This window comes from Gobius niger (genome assembly GCF_951799975.1).
Source record: "Gobius niger genome assembly, chromosome: 6".
NCBI lineage: Eukaryota > Metazoa > Chordata > Actinopteri > Gobiiformes > Gobiidae > Gobius > Gobius niger.
Genome location: NC_136857.1, coordinates 40,881,025 through 40,904,900, shown reverse-complemented (window position 1 = coordinate 40,904,900; position 23,876 = coordinate 40,881,025). Strand labels below are relative to the sequence as shown.

The window sequence follows — 23,876 nt, the reverse complement described above, 5'->3', positions numbered from 1 at the left end:
ACCCTAACCCTAACCCTAACCCTAACCCTAACCCTAACCCTAACCCTAACCCTAACCCTAACCCTAACCCTAACCCTAACCCTAACCCTAACCCTAACCCTAACCCTAACCCTAACCCTAACCCTAACCCTAACCCTAACCCTAACCCTAACCCTAACCCTAACCCTAACCCTAACCCTAACCCTAACCCTAACCCTAACCCTAACCCTAACCCTAACCCTAACCCTAACCCTAACCCTAACCCTAACCCTAACCCTAACCCTAACCCTAACCCTAACCCTAACCCTAACCCTAACCCTAACCCTAACCCTAACCCTAACCCTAACCCTAACCCTAACCCTAACCCTAACCCTAACCCTAACCCTAACCCTAACCCTAACCCTAACCCTAACCCTAACCCTAACCCTAACCCTAACCCTAACCCTAACCCTAACCCTAACCCTAACCCTAACCCTAACCCTAACCCTAACCCTAACCCTAACCCTAACCCTAACCCTAACCCTAACCCTAACCCTAACCCTAACCCTAACCCTAACCCTAACCCTAACCCTAACCCTAACCCTAACCCTAACCCTAACCCTAACCCTAACCCTAACCCTAACCCTAACCCTAACCCTAACCCTAACCCTAACCCTAACCCTAACCCTAACCCTAACCCTAACCCTAACCCTAACCCTAACCCTAACCCTAACCCTAACCCTAACCCTAACCCTAACCCTAACCCTAACCCTAACCCTAACCCTAACCCTAACCCTAACCCTAACCCTAACCCTAACCCTAACCCTAACCCTAACCCTAACCCTAACCCTAACCCTAACCCTAACCCTAACCCTAACCCTAACCCTAACCCTAACCCTAACCCTAACCCTAACCCTAACCCTAACCCTAACCCTAACCCTAACCCTAACCCTAACCCTAACCCTAACCCTAACCCTAACCCTAACCCTAACCCTAACCCTAACCCTAACCCTAACCCTAACCCTAACCCTAACCCTAACCCTAACCCTAACCCTAACCCTAACCCTAACCCTAACCCTAACCCTAACCCTAACCCTAACCCTAACCCTAACCCTAACCCTAACCCTAACCCTAACCCTAACCCTAACCCTAACCCTAACCCTAACCCTAACCCTAACCCTAACCCTAACCCTAACCCTAACCCTAACCCTAACCCTAACCCTAACCCTAACCCTAACCCTAACCCTAACCCTAACCCTAACCCTAACCCTAACCCTAACCCTAACCCTAACCCTAACCCTAACCCTAACCCTAACCCTAACCCTAACCCTAACCCTAACCCTAACCCTAACCCTAACCCTAACCCTAACCCTAACCCTAACCCTAACCCTAACCCTAACCCTAACCCTAACCCTAACCCTAACCCTAACCCTAACCCTAACCCTAACCCTAACCCTAACCCTAACCCTAACCCTAACCCTAACCCTAACCCTAACCCTAACCCTAACCCTAACCCTAACCCTAACCCTAACCCTAACCCTAACCCTAACCCTAACCCTAACCCTAACCCTAACCCTAACCCTAACCCTAACCCTAACCCTAACCCTAACCCTAACCCTAACCCTAACCCTAACCCTAACCCTAACCCTAACCCTAACCCTAACCCTAACCCTAACCCTAACCCTAACCCTAACCCTAACCCTAACCCTAACCCTAACCCTAACCCTAACCCTAACCCTAACCCTAACCCTAACCCTAACCCTAACCCTAACCCTAACCCTAACCCTAACCCTAACCCTAACCCTAACCCTAACCCTAACCCTAACCCTAACCCTAACCCTAACCCTAACCCTAACCCTAACCCTAACCCTAACCCTAACCCTAACCCTAACCCTAACCCTAACCCTAACCCTAACCCTAACCCTAACCCTAACCCTAACCCTAACCCTAACCCTAACCCTAACCCTAACCCTAACCCTAACCCTAACCCTAACCCTAACCCTAACCCTAACCCTAACCCTAACCCTAACCCTAACCCTAACCCTAACCCTAACCCTAACCCTAACCCTAACCCTAACCCTAACCCTAACCCTAACCCTAACCCTAACCCTAACCCTAACCCTAACCCTAACCCTAACCCTAACCCTAACCCTAACCCTAACCCTAACCCTAACCCTAACCCTAACCCTAACCCTAACCCTAACCCTAACCCTAACCCTAACCCTAACCCTAACCCTAACCCTAACCCTAACCCTAACCCTAACCCTAACCCTAACCCTAACCCTAACCCTAACCCTAACCCTAACCCTAACCCTAACCCTAACCCTAACCCTAACCCTAACCCTAACCCTAACCCTAACCCTAACCCTAACCCTAACCCTAACCCTAACCCTAACCCTAACCCTAACCCTAACCCTAACCCTAACCCTAACCCTAACCCTAACCCTAACCCTAACCCTAACCCTAACCCTAACCCTAACCCTAACCCTAACCCTAACCCTAACCCTAACCCTAACCCTAACCCTAACCCTAACCCTAACCCTAACCCTAACCCTAACCCTAACCCTAACCCTAACCCTAACCCTAACCCTAACCCTAACCCTAACCCTAACCCTAACCCTAACCCTAACCCTAACCCTAACCCTAACCCTAACCCTAACCCTAACCCTAACCCTAACCCTAACCCTAACCCTAACCCTAACCCTAACCCTAACCCTAACCCTAACCCTAACCCTAACCCTAACCCTAACCCTAACCCTAACCCTAACCCTAACCCTAACCCTAACCCTAACCCTAACCCTAACCCTAACCCTAACCCTAACCCTAACCCTAACCCTAACCCTAACCCTAACCCTAACCCTAACCCTAACCCTAACCCTAACCCTAACCCTAACCCTAACCCTAACCCTAACCCTAACCCTAACCCTAACCCTAACCCTAACCCTAACCCTAACCCTAACCCTAACCCTAACCCTAACCCTAACCCTAACCCTAACCCTAACCCTAACCCTAACCCTAACCCTAACCCTAACCCTAACCCTAACCCTAACCCTAACCCTAACCCTAACCCTAACCCTAACCCTAACCCTAACCCTAACCCTAACCCTAACCCTAACCCTAACCCTAACCCTAACCCTAACCCTAACCCTAACCCTAACCCTAACCCTAACCCTAACCCTAACCCTAACCCTAACCCTAACCCTAACCCTAACCCTAACCCTAACCCTAACCCTAACCCTAACCCTAACCCTAACCCTAACCCTAACCCTAACCCTAACCCTAACCCTAACCCTAACCCTAACCCTAACCCTAACCCTAACCCTAACCCTAACCCTAACCCTAACCCTAACCCTAACCCTAACCCTAACCCTAACCCTAACCCTAACCCTAACCCTAACCCTAACCCTAACCCTAACCCTAACCCTAACCCTAACCCTAACCCTAACCCTAACCCTAACCCTAACCCTAACCCTAACCCTAACCCTAACCCTAACCCTAACCCTAACCCTAACCCTAACCCTAACCCTAACCCTAACCCTAACCCTAACCCTAACCCTAACCCTAACCCTAACCCTAACCCTAACCCTAACCCTAACCCTAACCCTAACCCTAACCCTAACCCTAACCCTAACCCTAACCCTAACCCTAACCCTAACCCTAACCCTAACCCTAACCCTAACCCTAACCCTAACCCTAACCCTAACCCTAACCCTAACCCTAACCCTAACCCTAACCCTAACCCTAACCCTAACCCTAACCCTAACCCTAACCCTAACCCTAACCCTAACCCTAACCCTAACCCTAACCCTAACCCTAACCCTAACCCTAACCCTAACCCTAACCCTAACCCTAACCCTAACCCTAACCCTAACCCTAACCCTAACCCTAACCCTAACCCTAACCCTAACCCTAACCCTAACCCTAACCCTAACCCTAACCCTAACCCTAACCCTAACCCTAACCCTAACCCTAACCCTAACCCTAACCCTAACCCTAACCCTAACCCTAACCCTAACCCTAACCCTAACCCTAACCCTAACCCTAACCCTAACCCTAACCCTAACCCTAACCCTAACCCTAACCCTAACCCTAACCCTAACCCTAACCCTAACCCTAACCCTAACCCTAACCCTAACCCTAACCCTAACCCTAACCCTAACCCTAACCCTAACCCTAACCCTAACCCTAACCCTAACCCTAACCCTAACCCTAACCCTAACCCTAACCCTAACCCTAACCCTAACCCTAACCCTAACCCTAACCCTAACCCTAACCCTAACCCTAACCCTAACCCTAACCCTAACCCTAACCCTAACCCTAACCCTAACCCTAACCCTAACCCTAACCCTAACCCTAACCCTAACCCTAACCCTAACCCTAACCCTAACCCTAACCCTAACCCTAACCCTAACCCTAACCCTAACCCTAACCCTAACCCTAACCCTAACCCTAACCCTAACCCTAACCCTAACCCTAACCCTAACCCTAACCCTAACCCTAACCCTAACCCTAACCCTAACCCTAACCCTAACCCTAACCCTAACCCTAACCCTAACCCTAACCCTAACCCTAACCCTAACCCTAACCCTAACCCTAACCCTAACCCTAACCCTAACCCTAACCCTAACCCTAACCCTAACCCTAACCCTAACCCTAACCCTAACCCTAACCCTAACCCTAACCCTAACCCTAACCCTAACCCTAACCCTAACCCTAACCCTAACCCTAACCCTAACCCTAACCCTAACCCTAACCCTAACCCTAACCCTAACCCTAACCCTAACCCTAACCCTAACCCTAACCCTAACCCTAACCCTAACCCTAACCCTAACCCTAACCCTAACCCTAACCCTAACCCTAACCCTAACCCTAACCCTAACCCTAACCCTAACCCTAACCCTAACCCTAACCCTAACCCTAACCCTAACCCTAACCCTAACCCTAACCCTAACCCTAACCCTAACCCTAACCCTAACCCTAACCCTAACCCTAACCCTAACCCTAACCCTAACCCTAACCCTAACCCTAACCCTAACCCTAACCCTAACCCTAACCCTAACCCTAACCCTAACCCTAACCCTAACCCTAACCCTAACCCTAACCCTAACCCTAACCCTAACCCTAACCCTAACCCTAACCCTAACCCTAACCCTAACCCTAACCCTAACCCTAACCCTAACCCTAACCCTAACCCTAACCCTAACCCTAACCCTAACCCTAACCCTAACCCTAACCCTAACCCTAACCCTAACCCTAACCCTAACCCTAACCCTAACCCTAACCCTAACCCTAACCCTAACCCTAACCCTAACCCTAACCCTAACCCTAACCCTAACCCTAACCCTAACCCTAACCCTAACCCTAACCCTAACCCTAACCCTAACCCTAACCCTAACCCTAACCCTAACCCTAACCCTAACCCTAACCCTAACCCTAACCCTAACCCTAACCCTAACCCTAACCCTAACCCTAACCCTAACCCTAACCCTAACCCTAACCCTAACCCTAACCCTAACCCTAACCCTAACCCTAACCCTAACCCTAACCCTAACCCTAACCCTAACCCTAACCCTAACCCTAACCCTAACCCTAACCCTAACCCTAACCCTAACCCTAACCCTAACCCTAACCCTAACCCTAACCCTAACCCTAACCCTAACCCTAACCCTAACCCTAACCCTAACCCTAACCCTAACCCTAACCCTAACCCTAACCCTAACCCTAACCCTAACCCTAACCCTAACCCTAACCCTAACCCTAACCCTAACCCTAACCCTAACCCTAACCCTAACCCTAACCCTAACCCTAACCCTAACCCTAACCCTAACCCTAACCCTAACCCTAACCCTAACCCTAACCCTAACCCTAACCCTAACCCTAACCCTAACCCTAACCCTAACCCTAACCCTAACCCTAACCCTAACCCTAACCCTAACCCTAACCCTAACCCTAACCCTAACCCTAACCCTAACCCTAACCCTAACCCTAACCCTAACCCTAACCCTAACCCTAACCCTAACCCTAACCCTAACCCTAACCCTAACCCTAACCCTAACCCTAACCCTAACCCTAACCCTAACCCTAACCCTAACCCTAACCCTAACCCTAACCCTAACCCTAACCCTAACCCTAACCCTAACCCTAACCCTAACCCTAACCCTAACCCTAACCCTAACCCTAACCCTAACCCTAACCCTAACCCTAACCCTAACCCTAACCCTAACCCTAACCCTAACCCTAACCCTAACCCTAACCCTAACCCTAACCCTAACCCTAACCCTAACCCTAACCCTAACCCTAACCCTAACCCTAACCCTAACCCTAACCCTAACCCTAACCCTAACCCTAACCCTAACCCTAACCCTAACCCTAACCCTAACCCTAACCCTAACCCTAACCCTAACCCTAACCCTAACCCTAACCCTAACCCTAACCCTAACCCTAACCCTAACCCTAACCCTAACCCTAACCCTAACCCTAACCCTAACCCTAACCCTAACCCTAACCCTAACCCTAACCCTAACCCTAACCCTAACCCTAACCCTAACCCTAACCCTAACCCTAACCCTAACCCTAACCCTAACCCTAACCCTAACCCTAACCCTAACCCTAACCCTAACCCTAACCCTAACCCTAACCCTAACCCTAACCCTAACCCTAACCCTAACCCTAACCCTAACCCTAACCCTAACCCTAACCCTAACCCTAACCCTAACCCTAACCCTAACCCTAACCCTAACCCTAACCCTAACCCTAACCCTAACCCTAACCCTAACCCTAACCCTAACCCTAACCCTAACCCTAACCCTAACCCTAACCCTAACCCTAACCCTAACCCTAACCCTAACCCTAACCCTAACCCTAACCCTAACCCTAACCCTAACCCTAACCCTAACCCTAACCCTAACCCTAACCCTAACCCTAACCCTAACCCTAACCCTAACCCTAACCCTAACCCTAACCCTAACCCTAACCCTAACCCTAACCCTAACCCTAACCCTAACCCTAACCCTAACCCTAACCCTAACCCTAACCCTAACCCTAACCCTAACCCTAACCCTAACCCTAACCCTAACCCTAACCCTAACCCTAACCCTAACCCTAACCCTAACCCTAACCCTAACCCTAACCCTAACCCTAACCCTAACCCTAACCCTAACCCTAACCCTAACCCTAACCCTAACCCTAACCCTAACCCTAACCCTAACCCTAACCCTAACCCTAACCCTAACCCTAACCCTAAAAATGTTATTGTAACTGAAATAAAACAAAATGAATTGTGACTTGTGTTGTTGTTGTTTTTTTCTCATTTCTCAGGGTTCATACGATCCACATTATTTCATCCACCTGAATGTATTTCAGCAGCCCAGACGTTTTTCATCCGCTTCAATACGTTTGCCTCAGCATCACGCTCACGAGTATATTCTACTCTGAATAATAACAATAACAAACACACAAACACAAATGTTGATTTTCTTTCAGTACAATTTTTTAATTGTTTTTTTTTATTGGTTATTCCTCTCCACAAAAAACGAAACAATAAAATAAACAAAAAAAAGGGAAGACGAGAACCGCTGCTCTCTCACGATCTCCGCGGACGCTCGGGTGCGGGGCAGCGCGGCCCTCCTTTCCACGTGGCCGCGCACGAGATCTTTGCCCAGCCGCTCCAGAAACACCCTGCGTTTGTTTCTCCTCTGAGGCATCCAGTCGGGATTGAGCTCCCGCCACAGCACGAAAGAGTTGTAAGAGGACACGTCGATCATGTTGTGAAACACGGCCATGGGCCAGCGCGCGGTCATCCTCCTGCAGCTGTACGCCGAGATCACCTTGTCCAAGTTGTCCACCCCGCCTTTGTTGCGGTTGTAGTCCAAGACGATTTCGGGCTTCTTGTCCGCACGCTCAGCCTCCTTTGGCGTCTGCCTCGGCGGCGCGCACCCGCTCTCCCTCTCCGCTGCCGCTGCTGCCGTGTCGCACGTAAGGCGAGGACCTCCATTTGATTTTTTTATCTTTGGAAAGAAAAGTCCGCGTCGTCGCCCTTCTTCATTTTCTTCTTCATTTTCTTCTTCATTTTCTTCTTCATTTTCTTCTTCATTTTCTTCTTCTTCTTCTTCTTGACGCCGTTTAAATGTCAGTTTTCGAAGTAGCACTCGGGGTTCATTTTTTTTCCGCATTTCGGCCTCGTCCTCCTCGTCCTCCTCGTCCTCATCATCATCATCATCATCATCGTCCAGTTCCATCTCGGACTCCCTCTCCCTCTCCCTCTCATCTTCCAAAATTTGTTCTAAAACCTGTTTTACGTTGAAACGGTCAGACGTTGCCTACCGTAATGAAATAAAATATTTTATTATAACTCTCTAGCATCTGTAATGTTCTCTGTAGCATTATTGTGTTCATTGGTTTACATTTAGTATGAAAAATTACACCCTAGTGCTCTCGCTGGATCTCTGCACCGATGACCTCCCTCCCTCTTCCCGCTCCTGCAGCTCACTTGTCCTCAGCTCAACTCTGCTCTCCTGTCCTCTCCTCTCTCACACATAAACCAGGACTAAACCTGGACTGAATAAGAAACTAGACTCTTAGACAAAGAGAAAAGCAGTGACAACACGGAATGACAACGAGAAACACATCGGCTTTAGCTTTAGCTTTAGCCCCGCAGAATCTGAAGTTACTGCTGGTGTTTAAACTCCAGCTGCACCGGAGCATTTGGATCAAAGATTGTCTCTGGAAAAGGTGAGGCTCACTCTGCATTAGCCATGTTTGGAACAGTTCTGGTGCTTTGTCAGTGACAGAGTGAGCGCTCTCACTATGTAACAGATCTGTGACGTGTGAGGAGCTTTCACTGTGGAACAGCTCAGTGAGTTTACAAAAGTTTATCTTCAGTAAACGGTCCTGATGTGGATCTGGTCTGTTCCTGCAGCTCAGGAGGGAATAATGTCCCAACTCTCTTTTTATCACGGCTTTAGTGGGAATGAAGTTCCAGGCGACGCTGCTGCTCCTGTTTTCTGATGTGCCGTGTTTGGACTTCCTCCTGAACCAGACTTTTCCTGCACATTATTTTAACTCAATTAAAATAACACAGGTATCGAAAAAAGTACCGTTAAGGCACCGGTACCGAAAAGCAGGTTAGGGTTAGAGCGTTAAAGTAGTGGTATCGAAAAAACGGTACCCAGCCCTAGTCCTAATTATTTGGGGGAGAGAATGATCGGCCTTGTGTTTGGGTTTACGTTGCATGATTTGCACTTTAAAGGTACTTAAAGGTCCAATCTTGTTTTCCTATTCGATAAGTATACAACTTTAGTAGGATTTTGATGGTTTTCTACTGCGTTGTACCCAGCTCCCCTTCATACACACACACTGCCCTTGGGGTGCTGAAGGCCCCCTCATAGTAGTATATTAGTATAGTAGTAGTAGTAGTAGTAGTAGTAGTAGTAGTAGTAGTATAGTATGAAGCCCCTCCCACAAAACAATTAACAGAGCAAACCCACAGTTTCTCTACATACAGAAACCCAAACACAAAGTAATTAATTTTGAAAAATCCCTAAAATAACTAAAGACAATAATCTGTATGCTAACAGCTCAAAATACCCCAAACAAGAAAAATATAATAACGTCCTACGAAAAACGCAAAGTCACGTGATGCCCCGTGACGTCACCCGGATGCGCCCTGCGTATCACGCAACATAATGCGGAAGACGCCTTCACTCCACAGTAGTGGTATCGAAAAAAAACGAACGGTACCCAGAGAATGATCGGCCTTGTGTTTGGGTTTACGTTGCATGATTTGCACTTTAAAGGTACTTAAAGGTCCAATCTTGTTTTCCTATTCGATAAGTATACAACTTTAGTAGGATTTTGATGGTTTTCTACTGCAAAGTTACTGGTGAGCGGATATATATTCTCTCTCGCATTTCGCTGGACTCCCTGGACTGCTCTGAGGTTATGTCCCTGGCACTTTAGGACCGACATAGAGGTGAGCTTTGGGTTCTGGGCAAAAGGCATCGTTATTGGAACATCTTTAAATTGGGGCTAAATACAATCAATATTAGTTTCTCACATTCGGGGGGGCTGGGGCAGTGGATTGGGCACCCTGGGATCTTCTGGGGATAAATTTGCAGTGTAAAAACATTGCGCTTAAACCCAGTGGACTTAATGAGTAGTAATGAAACCACATGTTCTGCTGGTTCTGTGGGCCCTGAATGTCGGGTTATATGGACTGACCTGTTGCCAGTGCACAAAAAGCCTATTGGGCAATATTTTAATAACTTTCTGAAAGCTAACCCTAACCCTAACTAACTCTCCTTAACTGTTCCATTAACTAAGGAATGACCCGGGAGGTCATCGGGATATTCCCCAAACCGAACCCTAACCCTGACCCTGCTCAGCTCCTCCACTGCAGATGATAATGGATCCTGTTTTCAGATTTAAATGAAACATCGTCTAAAATGCACCAGATTTTAATCCTGATGTTTCGTCGTCGTCCTGTGTCAAATATGTTTATGAGCTAAATAAAAGACAAACCAGACTCAGGGTTCAGAAGAGCTTTATTAAAAAAAAGGTCACTCGGGGTCACTCGGGGGTCACTCGGGGGTCAGGGGTCGGGCACAGCATCTCTCTGCGCCTCCATGGCTCGCTGCATCTTCTCCACCATCCACAAGGGGACGCTAAAGGGCTTCATCTCGTCCATGTGCACGTCAGGGCAGTCCCTGAGCAACGACAAACACGTGCAAGTTAAAACCTTCAGTTCAGCTTTACTCAAATCTAAAAGACTGGGGCTCACAGCCCATAGGCCAGAGTCGCACCTCATTTGAAAGCTAAGGCCCACAAGAACCATCCAAGATTATTTCCTCCTGTTGTTGTCACTCTTTTGTCTTGTTTCTTTTACACTTTGTCACATTTTTTATTTACTTTTTCGTCACTATTTTGACGCTTCTTTCAGATTTGGGTAAAGCCGATAATGTGCTCGGTTAAGATGGGGCAAAGGAGTTGATATTTAATATAAAACTCTGATTGGACTCGCTGCTGTGGCAAACGTGGCGGCCATTTTGTGTCTGGCCCACGAGGCTAACCACTATGCCACCGATGCACTGACGTAAAAAAAAACAAGAGCTGAATATTAGCCTTGTTTTCTCAAGTCACATTTAATGCCTTTTTAATGCTTTTTTAATTCTTTTTAATGCTTTTTAATGCCTTTTTAATGCTTTTTAATGCTTTTTAATGCCTTTTTAATGCCTTTTTAATGCTTTTTAATGTCCTTTTAATGCTTTTTAATGCTTTTTAATGTCCTTTTAATGCTTTTGAATGCTTTTTAATGCTTTTTAATGTCCTTTTAATGCTTTTTAATGCTTTTTAATGTCCTTTTAATGCTTTTTAATGCTTTTTAATGTCCTTTTAATGCTTTTGAATGCCTTCTTAAATGCCCACGTACTATATTTTAATGCCACAAACGCAGAACAAACAGCACAGATTTAAGCTTCTCTTTGTAAACATTTCAAACAGAGGAACGAGAATTGAACAAAACTGTAAATGTGTTCATGTTTTAGAGCAGAAGTTTGTTTTACTTTACCTACAATAAATAAACTGAGCTACGTTTAAAGAATCCAATTTAAAGCTTTAAAATGACATTTAAGGCCTTGATTTTGACACAGTGGATTTAACGACTTTGATCCGCAGGGTTCAGTCTGAGGTCAGGGTTCAGTCTGAGAGGGTTCAGTCTGAGGTCAGGGTTCAGTCTGAGGTCAGGGTTCAGTCTGAGGTCAGGGTTCAGTCTGAGGTCAGGGTTCAGTCTGAGAGGGTTCAGTCTGAGGTCAGGGTTCAGTCTGAGGTCAGGGTTCAGTCTGAGGTCAGGGTTCAGTCTGAGAGGGTTCAGTCTGAGGTCAGGGTTCAGTCTGAGGTCAGGGTTCAGTCTGAGGTCAGGGTTCAGTCTGAGGTCAGGGTTCAGTCTGAGGTCAGGGTTCAGTCTGAGGTCAGGGTTCAGTCTGAGGTCAGGGTTCAGTCTGAGGTCAGGGTTCAGTCTGAGGTCAGGGTTCAGTCTGAGAGGGTTCAGTCTGAGGTCAGGGTTCAGTCTGAGGTCAGGGTTCAGTCTGAGAGGGTTCAGTCTGAGGTCAGGGTTCAGTCTGAGGTCAGGGTTCAGTCTGAGGTCAGGGTTCAGTCTGAGAGGGTTCAGTCTGAGGTCAGGGTTCAGTCTGAGGTCAGGGTTCAGTCTGAGGTCAGGGTTCAGTCTGAGGTCAGGGTTCAGTCTGAGAGGGTTCAGTCTGAGGTCAGGGTTCAGTCTGAGAGGGTTCAGTCTGAGGTCAGGGTTCAGTCTGAGAGGGTTCAGTCTGAGAGGGTTCAGTCTGAGGTCAGGGTTCAGTCTGAGAGGGTTCAGTCTGAGGTCAGGGTTCAGTCTGAGGTCAGGGTTCAGTCTGAGGTCAGGGTTCAGTCTGAGGTCAGGGTTCAGTCTGAGGTCAGGGTTCAGTCTGAGAGGGTTCAGTCTGAGGTCAGGGTTCAGTCTGAGGTCAGGGTTCAGTCTGAGGTCAGGGTTCAGTCTGAGGTCAGGGTTCAGTCTGAGGTCAGGGTTCAGTCTGAGGTCAGGGTTCAGTCTGAGGTCAGGGTTCAGTCTGAGGTCAGGGTTCAGTGACTCACTTGTACTCGTCGCTCTTGGCCAGGTCCTGGATGTCGTCCTCGATCAGAAGATACGCCTGTGACAGAGGGGGAGGGGTCAAATGCAGGTCACCGGTGAGGTCACAGGTGAGGTCACAGGTGAGGTCACAGGTGAGGTCACACGTGAGGTCAGAGGTGAGGTCACACGTGAGGTCACGCTGCCTTCATGTGCTCTCGGAATCACCAGTGAATAACTGCCCCTGAACGTCTCGTATTTCCCTCTGCGTTGTCTGTGTAAGCTCTCAGTCGTACAGGAGTTTTCCCTCTGTGTTGTCTGTGTAAGCTCTCAGTCGTACAGGAGTTTTCCATCTGCGTTGTCTGTGTAAGCTCTCAGTCGTACAGGAGTTTTCCCTCTGTGTTGTCTGTGTAAGCTCTCAGTCGTACAGGAGTTTTCCCTCTGTGTTGTCTGTGTAAGCTCTCAGTCGTACAGGAGTTTTCCCTCTGTGTTGTCTGTGTAAGCTCTCAGTCGTACAGGAGTTTTCCATCTGTGTTGTCTGTGTAAGCTCTCAGTCGTACAGGAGTTTTCCCTCTGTTGTCTGTGTAAGCTCTCAGTCGTACAGGAGTTTTCCATCTGTGTTGTCTGTGTAAGCTCTCAGTCGTACAGGAGTTTTCCCTCTGTGTTGTCTGTGTAAGCTCTCAGTCGTACAGGAGTTTTCCCTCTGTGTTGTCTGTGTAAGCTCTCAGTCGTACAGGAGTTTTCCCTCTGTGTTGTCTGTGTAAGCTCTCAGTCGTACAGGAGTTTTCCCTCTGTGTTGTCTGTGTAAGCTCTCAGTCGTACAGGAGTTTTCCATCTGTGTTGTGTCATAAACAAAGTGTCGCAGCCGCTCCCAAACTGCACGACTTCCTCACCAGAATCTACTTGTTTTTTTTAGTTTGTTCCACTTTGTGACGACACTGACGCCTCTTTCCCAGAGCACCTGAACGCAGCACAGACACAGACACAGAGCTCCTGAACGCAGCACAGACACAGACACAGAGCTCCTGAACGCAGCACAGACACAGAGCTCCTGAACGCAGCACAGACACAGAGCTCCTGAACGCAGCACAGACACAGAGCTCCTGAACGCAGCACAGACACAGAGCTCCTGAACGCAGCACAGACACAGAGCTCCTGAACTCAGCACAGACACAGAGCTCCTGAACGCAGCACAGACACAGAGCTCCTGAACTCAGCACAGACACAGACACAGAGCACCTGAACGCAGCACAGACACAGAGCTCCTGAACGCAGCATAAACACAGAGCTCCTGAACGCAGCACAGACACAGAGCTCCTGAACGCAGCACAGACACAGAGCTCCTGAACGCAGCACAGACACAGAGCTCCTGAACGCAGCACAGACACAGAGCTCCTGAACGCAGCACAGACACAGAGCTCCTGAACTCAGCACAGACACAGACACAGAGCTCCTGAACGCAGCACAGACACAGAGCACCTGAACGCAGCACAGACACAGAGCACCTGAACGCAGCACAGACACAGAGCACCTGAACGCAGCACAGACACAGAGCTCCTGAACGCAGCACAGACACAGAGCTCCTGAACGCAGCACAGACACAGAGCTCCTGAACGCAGCACAGACACAGACACAGAGCTCCTGAACTCAGCACAGACACAGAGCTCCTGAACGCAGCACAGACACAGAGCTCCTGAACGCAGCACAGACACAGACACAGAGCTCCTGAACGCAGCACAGACACAGAGCTCCTGAACGCAGCACAGACACAGAGCTCCTGAACGCAGCACAGACACAGAGCACCTGAACGCAGCACAGACACAGAGCTCCTGAACGCAGCACAGACACAGAGCTCCTGAACGCAGCACAGACACAGACACAGAGCTCCTGAACGCAGCACAGACACAGAGCTCCTGAACGCAGCACAGACACAGAGCACCTGAACGCAGCACAGACACAGAGCTCCTGAACGCAGCACAGACACAGACACAGAGCTCCTGAACTCAGCACAGACACAGAGCTCCTGAACGCAGCACAGACACAGAGCTCCTGAACGCAGCACAGACACAGACACAGAGCTCCTGAACGCAGCACAGACACAGAGCTCCTGAACGCAGCATAAACACAGAGCTCCTGAACGCAGCACAGACACAGAGCTCCTGAACGCAGCACAGACACAGAGCTCCTGAACTCAGCACAGACACAGAGCTCCTGAACGCAGCACAGACACAGAGCTCCTGAACTCAGCACAGACACAGAGCTCCTGAACTCAGCACAGACACAGACACAGAGCACCTGAACGCAGCACAGACACAGAGCTCCTGAACGCAGCATAAACACAGAGCTCCTGAACGCAGCACAGACACAGAGCTCCTGAACGCAGCACAGACACAGAGCTCCTGAACGCAGCACAGACACAGAGCTCCTGAACGCAGCACAGACACAGAGCTCCTGAACGCAGCACAGACACAGAGCTCCTGAACTCAGCACAGACACAGACACAGAGCTCCTGAACGCAGCACAGACACAGAGCACCTGAACGCAGCACAGACACAGAGCTCCTGAACGCAGCACAGACACAGAGCTCCTGAACGCAGCACAGACACAGAGCTCCTGAACTCAGCACAGACACAGACACAGAGCTCCTGAACGCAGCACAGACACAGAGCACCTGAACGCAGCACAGACACAGAGCACCTGAACGCAGCACAGACACAGAGCACCTGAACGCAGCACAGACACAGAGCTCCTGAACGCAGCACAGACACAGAGCTCCTGAACGCAGCACAGACACAGAGCTCCTGAACGCAGCACAGACACAGACACAGAGCTCCTGAACTCAGCACAGACACAGAGCTCCTGAACGCAGCACAGACACAGAGCTCCTGAACGCAGCACAGACACAGACACAGAGCTCCTGAACGCAGCACAGACACAGAGCTCCTGAACGCAGCACAGACACAGACACAGAGCTCCTGAACTCAGCACAGACACAGAGCTCCTGAACGCAGCACAGACACAGACACAGAGCTCCTGAACGCAGCACAGACACAGAGCTCCTGAACGCAGCACAGACACAGACACAGAGCTCCTGAACGCAGCACAGACACAGAGCTCCTGAACGCAGCACAGACACAGAGCTCCTGAACGCAGCACAGACACAGAGCTCCTGAACGCAGCACAGACACAGAGCTCCTGAACGCAGCACAGACACAGAGCTCCTGAACGCAGCACAGACACAGAGCTCCTGAACGCAGCACAGACACAGAGCTCCTGAACGCAGCACAGACACAGAGCTCCTGAACGCAGCACAGACACAGAGCTCCTGAACGCAGCACAGACACAGACACAGAGCTCCTGAACGCAGCACAGACACAGAGCTCCTGAACGCAGCACAGACACAGAGCACCTGAACGCAGCACAGACACAGACACAGAGCTCCTGAACTCAGCACAGACACAGAGCTCCTGAACGCAGCACAGACACAGACACAGAGCACCTGAACGCAGCACAGACACAGAGCTCCTGAACGCAGCATAAACACAGAGCTCCTGAACGCAGCACAGACACAGAGCTCCTGAACGCAGCACAGACACAGAGCTCCTGAACGCAGCACAGACACAGAGCTCCTGAACGCAGCACAGACACAGAGCTCCTGAACGCAGCACAGACACAGAGCTCCTGAACGCAGCACAGACACAGAGCTCCTGAACGCAGCACAGACACAGAGCTCCTGAACGCAGCACAGACACAGAGCTCCAGGTCTCACCATCTTTCCTCCGGTGGCTCTCATGTGATGCCTCTCAGCCAACCACTGTTTGTCCTTAGCGTCAGCGGCGTACTGGAACAAACACACACTGTTACTGGAACAAACACACAGTGTTACTGGAACAAACACACAATGTTACTGGAACAAACACACACTGTTACTGGAACAAACACACCATGTTACTGGAACAAACACACCATGTTACTGGAACAAACACACACTGTTACTGGAACAAACACACACTGTTACTGGAACAAACACACCATGTTACTGGAACAAACACACGCTGTTACTGGAACAAACACACCATGTTACTGGAACAAACACACACTGTTACTGGAACAAACACACACTGTTACTGGAACAAACACACACTGTTACTGGAACAAACACACACTGTTACTGGAACAAACACACACTGTTACTGGAACAAACACACACTGTTACTGGAACAAACACACCATGTTACTGGAACAAACACACACTGTTACTGGAACAAACACACACTGTTACTGGAACAAACACACAATGTTACTGGAACAAACACACACTGTTACTGGAACAAACACACACTGTTACTGGAACAAACACACACTGTTACTGGAACAAACACACACTGTTACTGGAACAAACACACACTGTTACTGGAACAAACACACACTGTTACTGGAACAAACACACACTGTTACTGGAACAAACACACACTGTTACTGGAACAAACACACACTGTTACTGGAACAAACACACACTGTTACTGGAACAAACACACACTGTTACTGGAACAAACACACACTGTTACTGGAACAAACACACACTGTTACTGGAACAAACACACACTGTTACTGGAACAAACACACACTGTTACTGGAACAAACACACACTGTTACTGGAACAAACACACACTGTTACTGGAACAAACACACAATGTTACTGGAACAAACACACACTGTTACAGGACAGTTCTGATCACGACTGACTGAGACTGAAACAGGTCTGATGATTCAATGATAAAGATCGTGAAATTTTTGAAAGTTTTGAAAGAAATGGACCAAAATGAATCCTTAAAGCGACACCGCGTAACATTTAAAGATTTAAAGAGAGCGGCTCAGCTCTCCTCAGCTCTCCTCAGACAGGACTTTGTCAGGAGTGGGACGTCCCAGCTCGTTTCCATGGAGATGTGCCTAAAGTCAACAGAATTTGAGATTTAAATTGATTTATTCTCATCCAAATCCATTCTTTCATTAGACGCTGCATTTTCTGTGTTGAGCTGGTCATTAGGAGCATATTCTGCACTGATGGAAACAGTATAGGCCAAAAGGTTACGCAGTGCACCTTTAAGGAAAGGACTTTCTTTGTGTGTTATAAACACTGAAGAACAAAAACTGATTATATTCTGATTCATTGAACTTTGGGGAAAACAAAAAAAACACACACACAATCTCACTCATAAAGAAATGAAAGTGCACTTTATACAAATATATATGCAACACATTTTCTCCTGCGCTGAATTCAAAGAAACATATTTAAAACATTGTTCACAAATCTGTCTGGATCTGTCAGTGAGCTCTTCTTTACCTCACAGGCCGGATGAAACGCAGTAATGTAGGAGTGGGGGATTTGCAGTAGTAGTATTAGTAGTAGTAGTAGTATTAGCAGATTCCAGTACCTTGAACAGATCAGCGTGTTTGATGTAGATCCGTCCTCTGGTGCCTCCCATTCCCAGAGCTCTGCACAAACACATGTTTAGACAAACTTACATCTGCAGTTTCAGTACTCCTCTAGTAGTAGTATTAGTAGTAGTAGTAGTAGTAGTAGTAGTAGTAGTAGTAGTAGTAGTAGTAGTAGTAGTAGTAGTAGTAGTAGTATCAGTAGTATCAGTAGTAGTATCAGTAGTAGTATCAGTAGTAGTAGTAGTAGAATGGTACTGACTTGTTGGCTCTGGAGCCCAGGACGAAGGTGCTGCCGTCGCAGAGTCGGTTTGGATCCCACTGACAACACAACAGTTACATTTATTTATTATACGGCTCTTCACAACGTAAGTAGAACACTCCGTTGATTTGAATGGGATTTCCCAACGTTCTACCGGTCATTATTTTCTGATAAAGGACCTCTGAGAAAAATAATGACCGCTGCCAATGGCAACGGAGTTCGTGCTTTCATATCACTCCGCGCGTACGTAGTAGCGGACACTATCTCTGTCCCCGTCACTGCGAGAGAAGTTGGGGGAATTGCTCGTGAAGTTAGCGTGAGTCTGACTTTCAACTTACCCAGAGATTCACCACCATTCCTCCAACTGCGCCTTCAACTAAGTAGCTACGCTAGCTACTAGCCTTGCTGCTTCTAGCCTAGCAAAACGTTGCCTAGCAACGCGCAAACTTTTGGGAACTATTTGTCGCGGAAGTCATTAAATAAACCTTTCGACCTTCATAAAAGTGTACAAAGTTTATGTTGTGTGTTCAGTTGGCAAATGGCCGTATAATAAGCGGGATAATGTATAGAACGCTGGTCATTATCGGGAAAATAAGCACCTTCAGGGCGAAACAAGACCCCTCCGCTTCGCGTCGGGGTCCGGTTCGCCCTGTCGGTGCTTATTTTCCCGATAATGACCAGCGTTCTATACATTATCCCTTACTTATTACACACTGTAATTATTAACCATTTATTACACACTATGTGCCTTTGTCTCCTCCAGGCTGGATTACTGCAGTGCCTCCTCGTCGGGATCCCTGGTAAGAGCCTCCTGAAGCTCCAGCACATCCAGGATCCTGACGAGGAGGCGCAAACATGACCACATCACCCCCGTCCTCCGGTCCCTTCATTGGCTGCCCGTCCATGACAGAATCCACTACAACATCTGCCTCCTCACAGACCAGTGTGTCCCTGGAACAGCCCTCAGACCTCACTGAGCTCCTGACCCCACACACCCCCACAAGGCGCCTACGGTCCACTTCCACCCACACCCTTCACCAGCCGGGACCACGGTCCACCTCCACCCACACCCTTCACCAGCCGGGACCACGGTCCACTTCCACCCACACCCTTCACCAGCCGGGACCACGGTCCACTTCCACCCACACCCTTCACCAGCCGGGACCACGGTCCACCTCCACCCACACCCTTCACCAGCCGGGACCACGGTCCACCTCCACCCACACCCTTCACCAGCCGGGACCACGGTCCACTTCCACCCACACCCTTCACCAGCCGGGACCACGGTCCACCTCCACCCACACCCTTCACCAGCCGGGACCACGGTCCACCTCCACCCACACCCTTCACCAGCCGGGACCACGGTCCACCTCCACCCACACCCTTCACCAGCCGGGACCACGGTCCACCTCCACCCACACCCTTCACCAGCCGGGACCACGGTCCACTTCCACCCACACCCTTCACCAGCCGGGACCACGGTCCACCTCCACCCACACCCTTCACCAGCCGGGACCACGGTCCACCTCCACCCACACCCTTCACCAGCCGGGACCACGGTCCACCTCCACCCACACCCTTCACCAGCCGGGACCACGGTCCACCTCCACCCACACCCTTCACCAGCCGGGACCACGGTCCACTTCCACCCACACCCTTCACCAGCCGGGACCACGGTCCACCTCCACCCACACCCTTCACCAGCCGGGACCACGGTCCACCTCCACCCACACCCTTCACCAGCCGGGACCACGGTCCACCTCCACCCACACCCTTCACCAGCCGGGACCACGGTCCACTTCCACCCACACCCTTCACCAGCCGGGACCACGGTCCACCTCCACCCACACCCTTCACCAGCCGGGACCAGGCTCTCCACAATGGGAGACAGGCCTTTAAGGCAGTCGCCCCGAGACTCTGGAACGCCCTGAGGCCCTGCCAGAGTCCCCGAGGCCCTGCCAGAGTCCCTGAGGCCCTGCCAGAGTCCCTGAGGCCCTGCCAGAGTCCCTGAGGCCCTGCCAGAGTCCCTGAGGCCCTGCCAGAGTCCCTGAGGCCCTGCCAGAGTCCCTGAGGCCCTGCCAGAGACCCTGAGGCCCCAGAGACCCTGAGGCCCCAGAGACCCTGAGGCCCCAGAGACCCTGAGGCCCTAGAGTCCCTGAGGCCCTGCCAGAGTCCCTGAGGCCCTGCCAGAGACCCTGAGGCCCCAGAGTCCCTGAGGCCCTGCCAGAGTCCCTGAGGCCCTGCCAGAGTCCCTGAGGCCCTGCCAGAGACCCTGAGGCCCCAGAGTCCCTGAGGCCCTGCCAGAGTCCCTGAGGCCCTGCCAGAGTCCCTGAGGCCCCAGAGACCCTGAGGCCCCAGAGACCCTGAGGCCCTGCCAGAGACCCTGAGGCCCCGCCAGAGTCCCTGAGGCCCCAGAGACCCTGAGGCCCTGCCAGAGTCCCTGAGGCCCTGCCAGAGACCCTGAGGCCCCAGAGACCCTGAGGCCCCAGAGACCCTGAGGCCCTGCCAGAGACCCTGAGGCCCCGCCAGAGTCCCTGAGGCCCCAGAGACCCTGAGGCCCCAGAGACCCTGAGGCCCTGCCAGAGTCCCTGAGGCCCTGCCAGAGTCCCTGAGGCCCCGCCAGAGTCCCTGAGGCCCCAGAGTCCCTGAGGCCCTGCCAGAGACCCTGAGGCCCCGCCAGAGTCCCTGAGGCCCCAGAGTCCCTGAGGCCCCAGAGACCCTGAGGCCCCAGAGACCCTGAGGCCCCAGAGACCCTGAGGCCCCAGAGACCCTGAGGCCCCAGAGTCCCTGAGGCCCTGCCAGAGTCCCTGAGGCCCCAGAGACCCTGAGGCCCCGCCAGAGACCCTGAGGCCCTGCCAGAGTCCCTGAGGCCCTGCCAGAGACCCTGAGGCCCCAGAGACCCTGAGGCCCCAGAGACCCTGAGGCCCTGCCAGAGACCCTGAGGCCCCGCCAGAGTCCCTGAGGCCCCAGAGACCCTGAGGCCCTGCCAGAGTCCCTGAGGCCCCAGAGACCCTGAGGCCCCAGAGTCCCTGAGGCCCCCAGAGACCCTGAGGCCCTGCCAGAGTCCCTGAGGCCCTGCCAGAGTCCCTGAGGCCCCAGAGACCCTGAGGCCCCAGAGACCCTGAGGCCCTGCCAGAGTCCCTGAGGCCCCAGAGTCCCTGAGGCCCCCAGAGACCCTGAGGCCCTGCCAGAGTCCCTGAGGCCCCAGAGACCCTGAGGCCCCAGAGACCCTGAGGCCCTGCCAGAGTCCCTGAGGCCCCAGAGTCCCTGAGGCCCCAGAGTCCCTGAGGCCCTGCCAGAGTCCCTGAGGCCCCAGAGACCCTGAGGCCCCAGAGACCCTGAGGCCCCAGAGACCCTGAGGCCCCAGAGTCCCTGAGGCCCCAGAGTCCCTGAGGCCCCAGAGACCCTGAGGCCCCAGAGTCCCTGAGGCCCCAGAGTCCCTGAGGCCCCAGAGTCCCTGAGGCCCCCAGAGACCCTGAGGCCCTGCCAGAGTCCCTGAGGCCCCAGAGACCCTGAGGCCCCAGAGACCCTGAGGCCCTGCCAGAGTCCCTGAGGCCCCAGAGTCCCTGAGGCCCCCAGAGACCCTGAGGCCCTGCCAGAGTCCCTGAGGCCCCAGAGACCCTGAGGCCCCAGAGTCCCTGAGGCCCCCAGAGACCCTGAGGCCCCAGAGTCCCTGAGGCCCCAGAGTCCCTGAGGCCCCAGAGACCCTGAGGCCCCAGAGTCCCTGAGGCCCCAGAGTCCCTGAGGCCCCAGAGACCCTGAGGCCCTGCCAGAGACCCTGAGGCCCTGCCAGAGTCCCTGAGGCCCCAGAGACCCTGAGGCCCCAGAGACCCTGAGGCCCTGCCAGAGTCCCTGAGGCCCCCAGAGACCCTGAGGCCCCAGAGTCCCTGAGGCCCCAGAGTCCCTGAGGCCCCAGAGACCCTGAGGCCCCAGAGTCCCTGAGGCCCCAGAGTCCCTGAGGCCCCAGAGTCCCTGAGGCCCCAGAGTCCCTGAGGCCCCAGAGACCCTGAGGCCCTGCCAGAGACCCTGAGGCCCCGCCAGAGTCCCTGAGGCCCCAGAGACCCTGAGGCCCTGCCAGAGTCCCTGAGGCCCCAGAGACCCTGAGGCCCCCAGAGTCCCTGAGGCCCCCAGAGTCCCTGAGGCCCCAGAGTCCCTGAGGCCCCAGAGTCCCTGAGGCCCCAGAGTCCCTGAGGCCCCAGAGTCCCTGAGGCCCTGCCAGAGACCCTGAGGCCCCCAGAGTCCCTGAGGCCCCCAGAGTCCCTGAGGCCCCAGAGTCCCTGAGGCCCCAGAGTCCCTGAGGCCCCAGAGTCCCTGAGGCCCCAGAGTCCCTGAGGCCCTGCCAGAGTCCCTGAGGCCCCCAGAGTCCCTGAGGCCCCAGAGTCCCTGAGGCCCCAGAGTCCCTGAGGCCCCAGAGTCCCTGAGGCCCCAGAGACCCTGAGGCCCTGCCAGAGACCCTGAGGCCCTGCCAGAGTCCCTGAGGCCCCAGAGTCCCTGAGGCCCCAGAGACCCTGAGGCCCTGCCAGAGACCCTGAGGCCCCAGAGACCCTGAGGCCCCAGAGTCCCTGAGGCCCCAGAGACCCTGAGGCCCCAGAGACCCTGAGGCCCTGCCAGAGACCCTGAGGCCCCGCCAGAGTCCCTGAGGCCCCAGAGACCCTGAGGCCCTGCCAGAGTCCCTGAGGCCCCAGAGACCCTGAGGCCCCAGAGACCCTGAGGCCCTGCCAGAGTCCCTGAGGCCCCAGAGTCCCTGAGGCCCTGCCAGAGTCCCTGAGGCCCCAGAGACCCTGAGGCCCCAGAGACCCTGAGGCCCTGCCAGAGTCCCTGAGGCCCCAGAGTCCCTGAGGCCCCCAGAGACCCTGAGGCCCCAGAGTCCCTGAGGCCCCAGAGTCCCTGAGGCCCCAGAGACCCTGAGGCCCCCAGAGTCCCTGAGGCCCCCAGAGTCCCTGAGGCCCCAGAGTCCCTGAGGCCCCAGAGACCCTGAGGCCCCAGAGTCCCTGAGGCCCCAGAGTCCCTGAGGCCCCAGAGACCCTGAGGCCCCAGAGACCCTGAGGCCCCAGAGACCCTGAGGCCCTGCCAGAGACCCTGAGGCCCTGCCAGAGTCCCTGAGGCCCCAGAGTCCCTGAGGCCCCAGAGACCCTGAGGCCCCAGAGTCCCTGAGGCCCTGCCAGAGACCCTGAGGCCCCAGAGACCCTGAGGCCCTGCCAGAGACCCTGAGGCCCTGCCAGAGTCCCTGAGGCCCCAGAGTCCCTGAGGCCCCAGAGACCCTGAGGCCCCAGAGTCCCTGAGGCCCTGCCAGAGACCCTGAGGCCCCAGAGACCCTGAGGCCCCAGAGACCCTGAGGCCCCAGAGTCCCTGAGGCCCTGCCAGAGTCCCTGAGGCCCCAGAGTCCCTGAGGCCCCAGAGACCCTGAGGCCCTGCCAGAGACCCTGAGGCCCCAGAGACCCTGAGGCCCTGCCAGAGACCCTGAGGCCCCAGAGACCCTGAGGCCCTGCCAGAGACCCTGAGGCCCCAGAGACCCTGAGGCCCCAGAGTCCCTGAGGCCCCAGAGACCCTGAGGCCCCAGAGTCCCTGAGGCCCTGCCAGAGACCCTGAGGCCCCAGAGACCCTGAGGCCCCAGAGACCCTGAGG

General features: G+C 52.7%; 1 protein-coding gene across 1 annotated transcript in view; it reads right to left on the bottom strand.

Annotated features, from left to right (window-relative positions):
* Positions 1–10,505: 10,505 nt before the first annotated feature.
* Positions 10,506–23,876, bottom strand: part of LOC306964633 (deoxynucleotidyltransferase terminal-interacting protein 1-like) — a 28,774-nt gene continuing 15,403 nt past the window's right edge. Inside the window, exons 9-13 of the mRNA XM_079558714.1 lie at positions 18,252–18,310; positions 17,989–18,049; positions 16,323–16,394; positions 12,580–12,635; positions 10,506–10,661 (exon numbers count right to left, since the gene is read on the bottom strand). Coding sequence (XP_079414840.1) covers positions 10,547–10,661; positions 12,580–12,635; positions 16,323–16,394; positions 17,989–18,049; positions 18,252–18,310 — 363 coding nt within the window. The 3' untranslated portion in view covers positions 10,506–10,546. The remainder of the gene's footprint in view (positions 10,662–12,579; positions 12,636–16,322; positions 16,395–17,988; positions 18,050–18,251; positions 18,311–23,876) is intronic.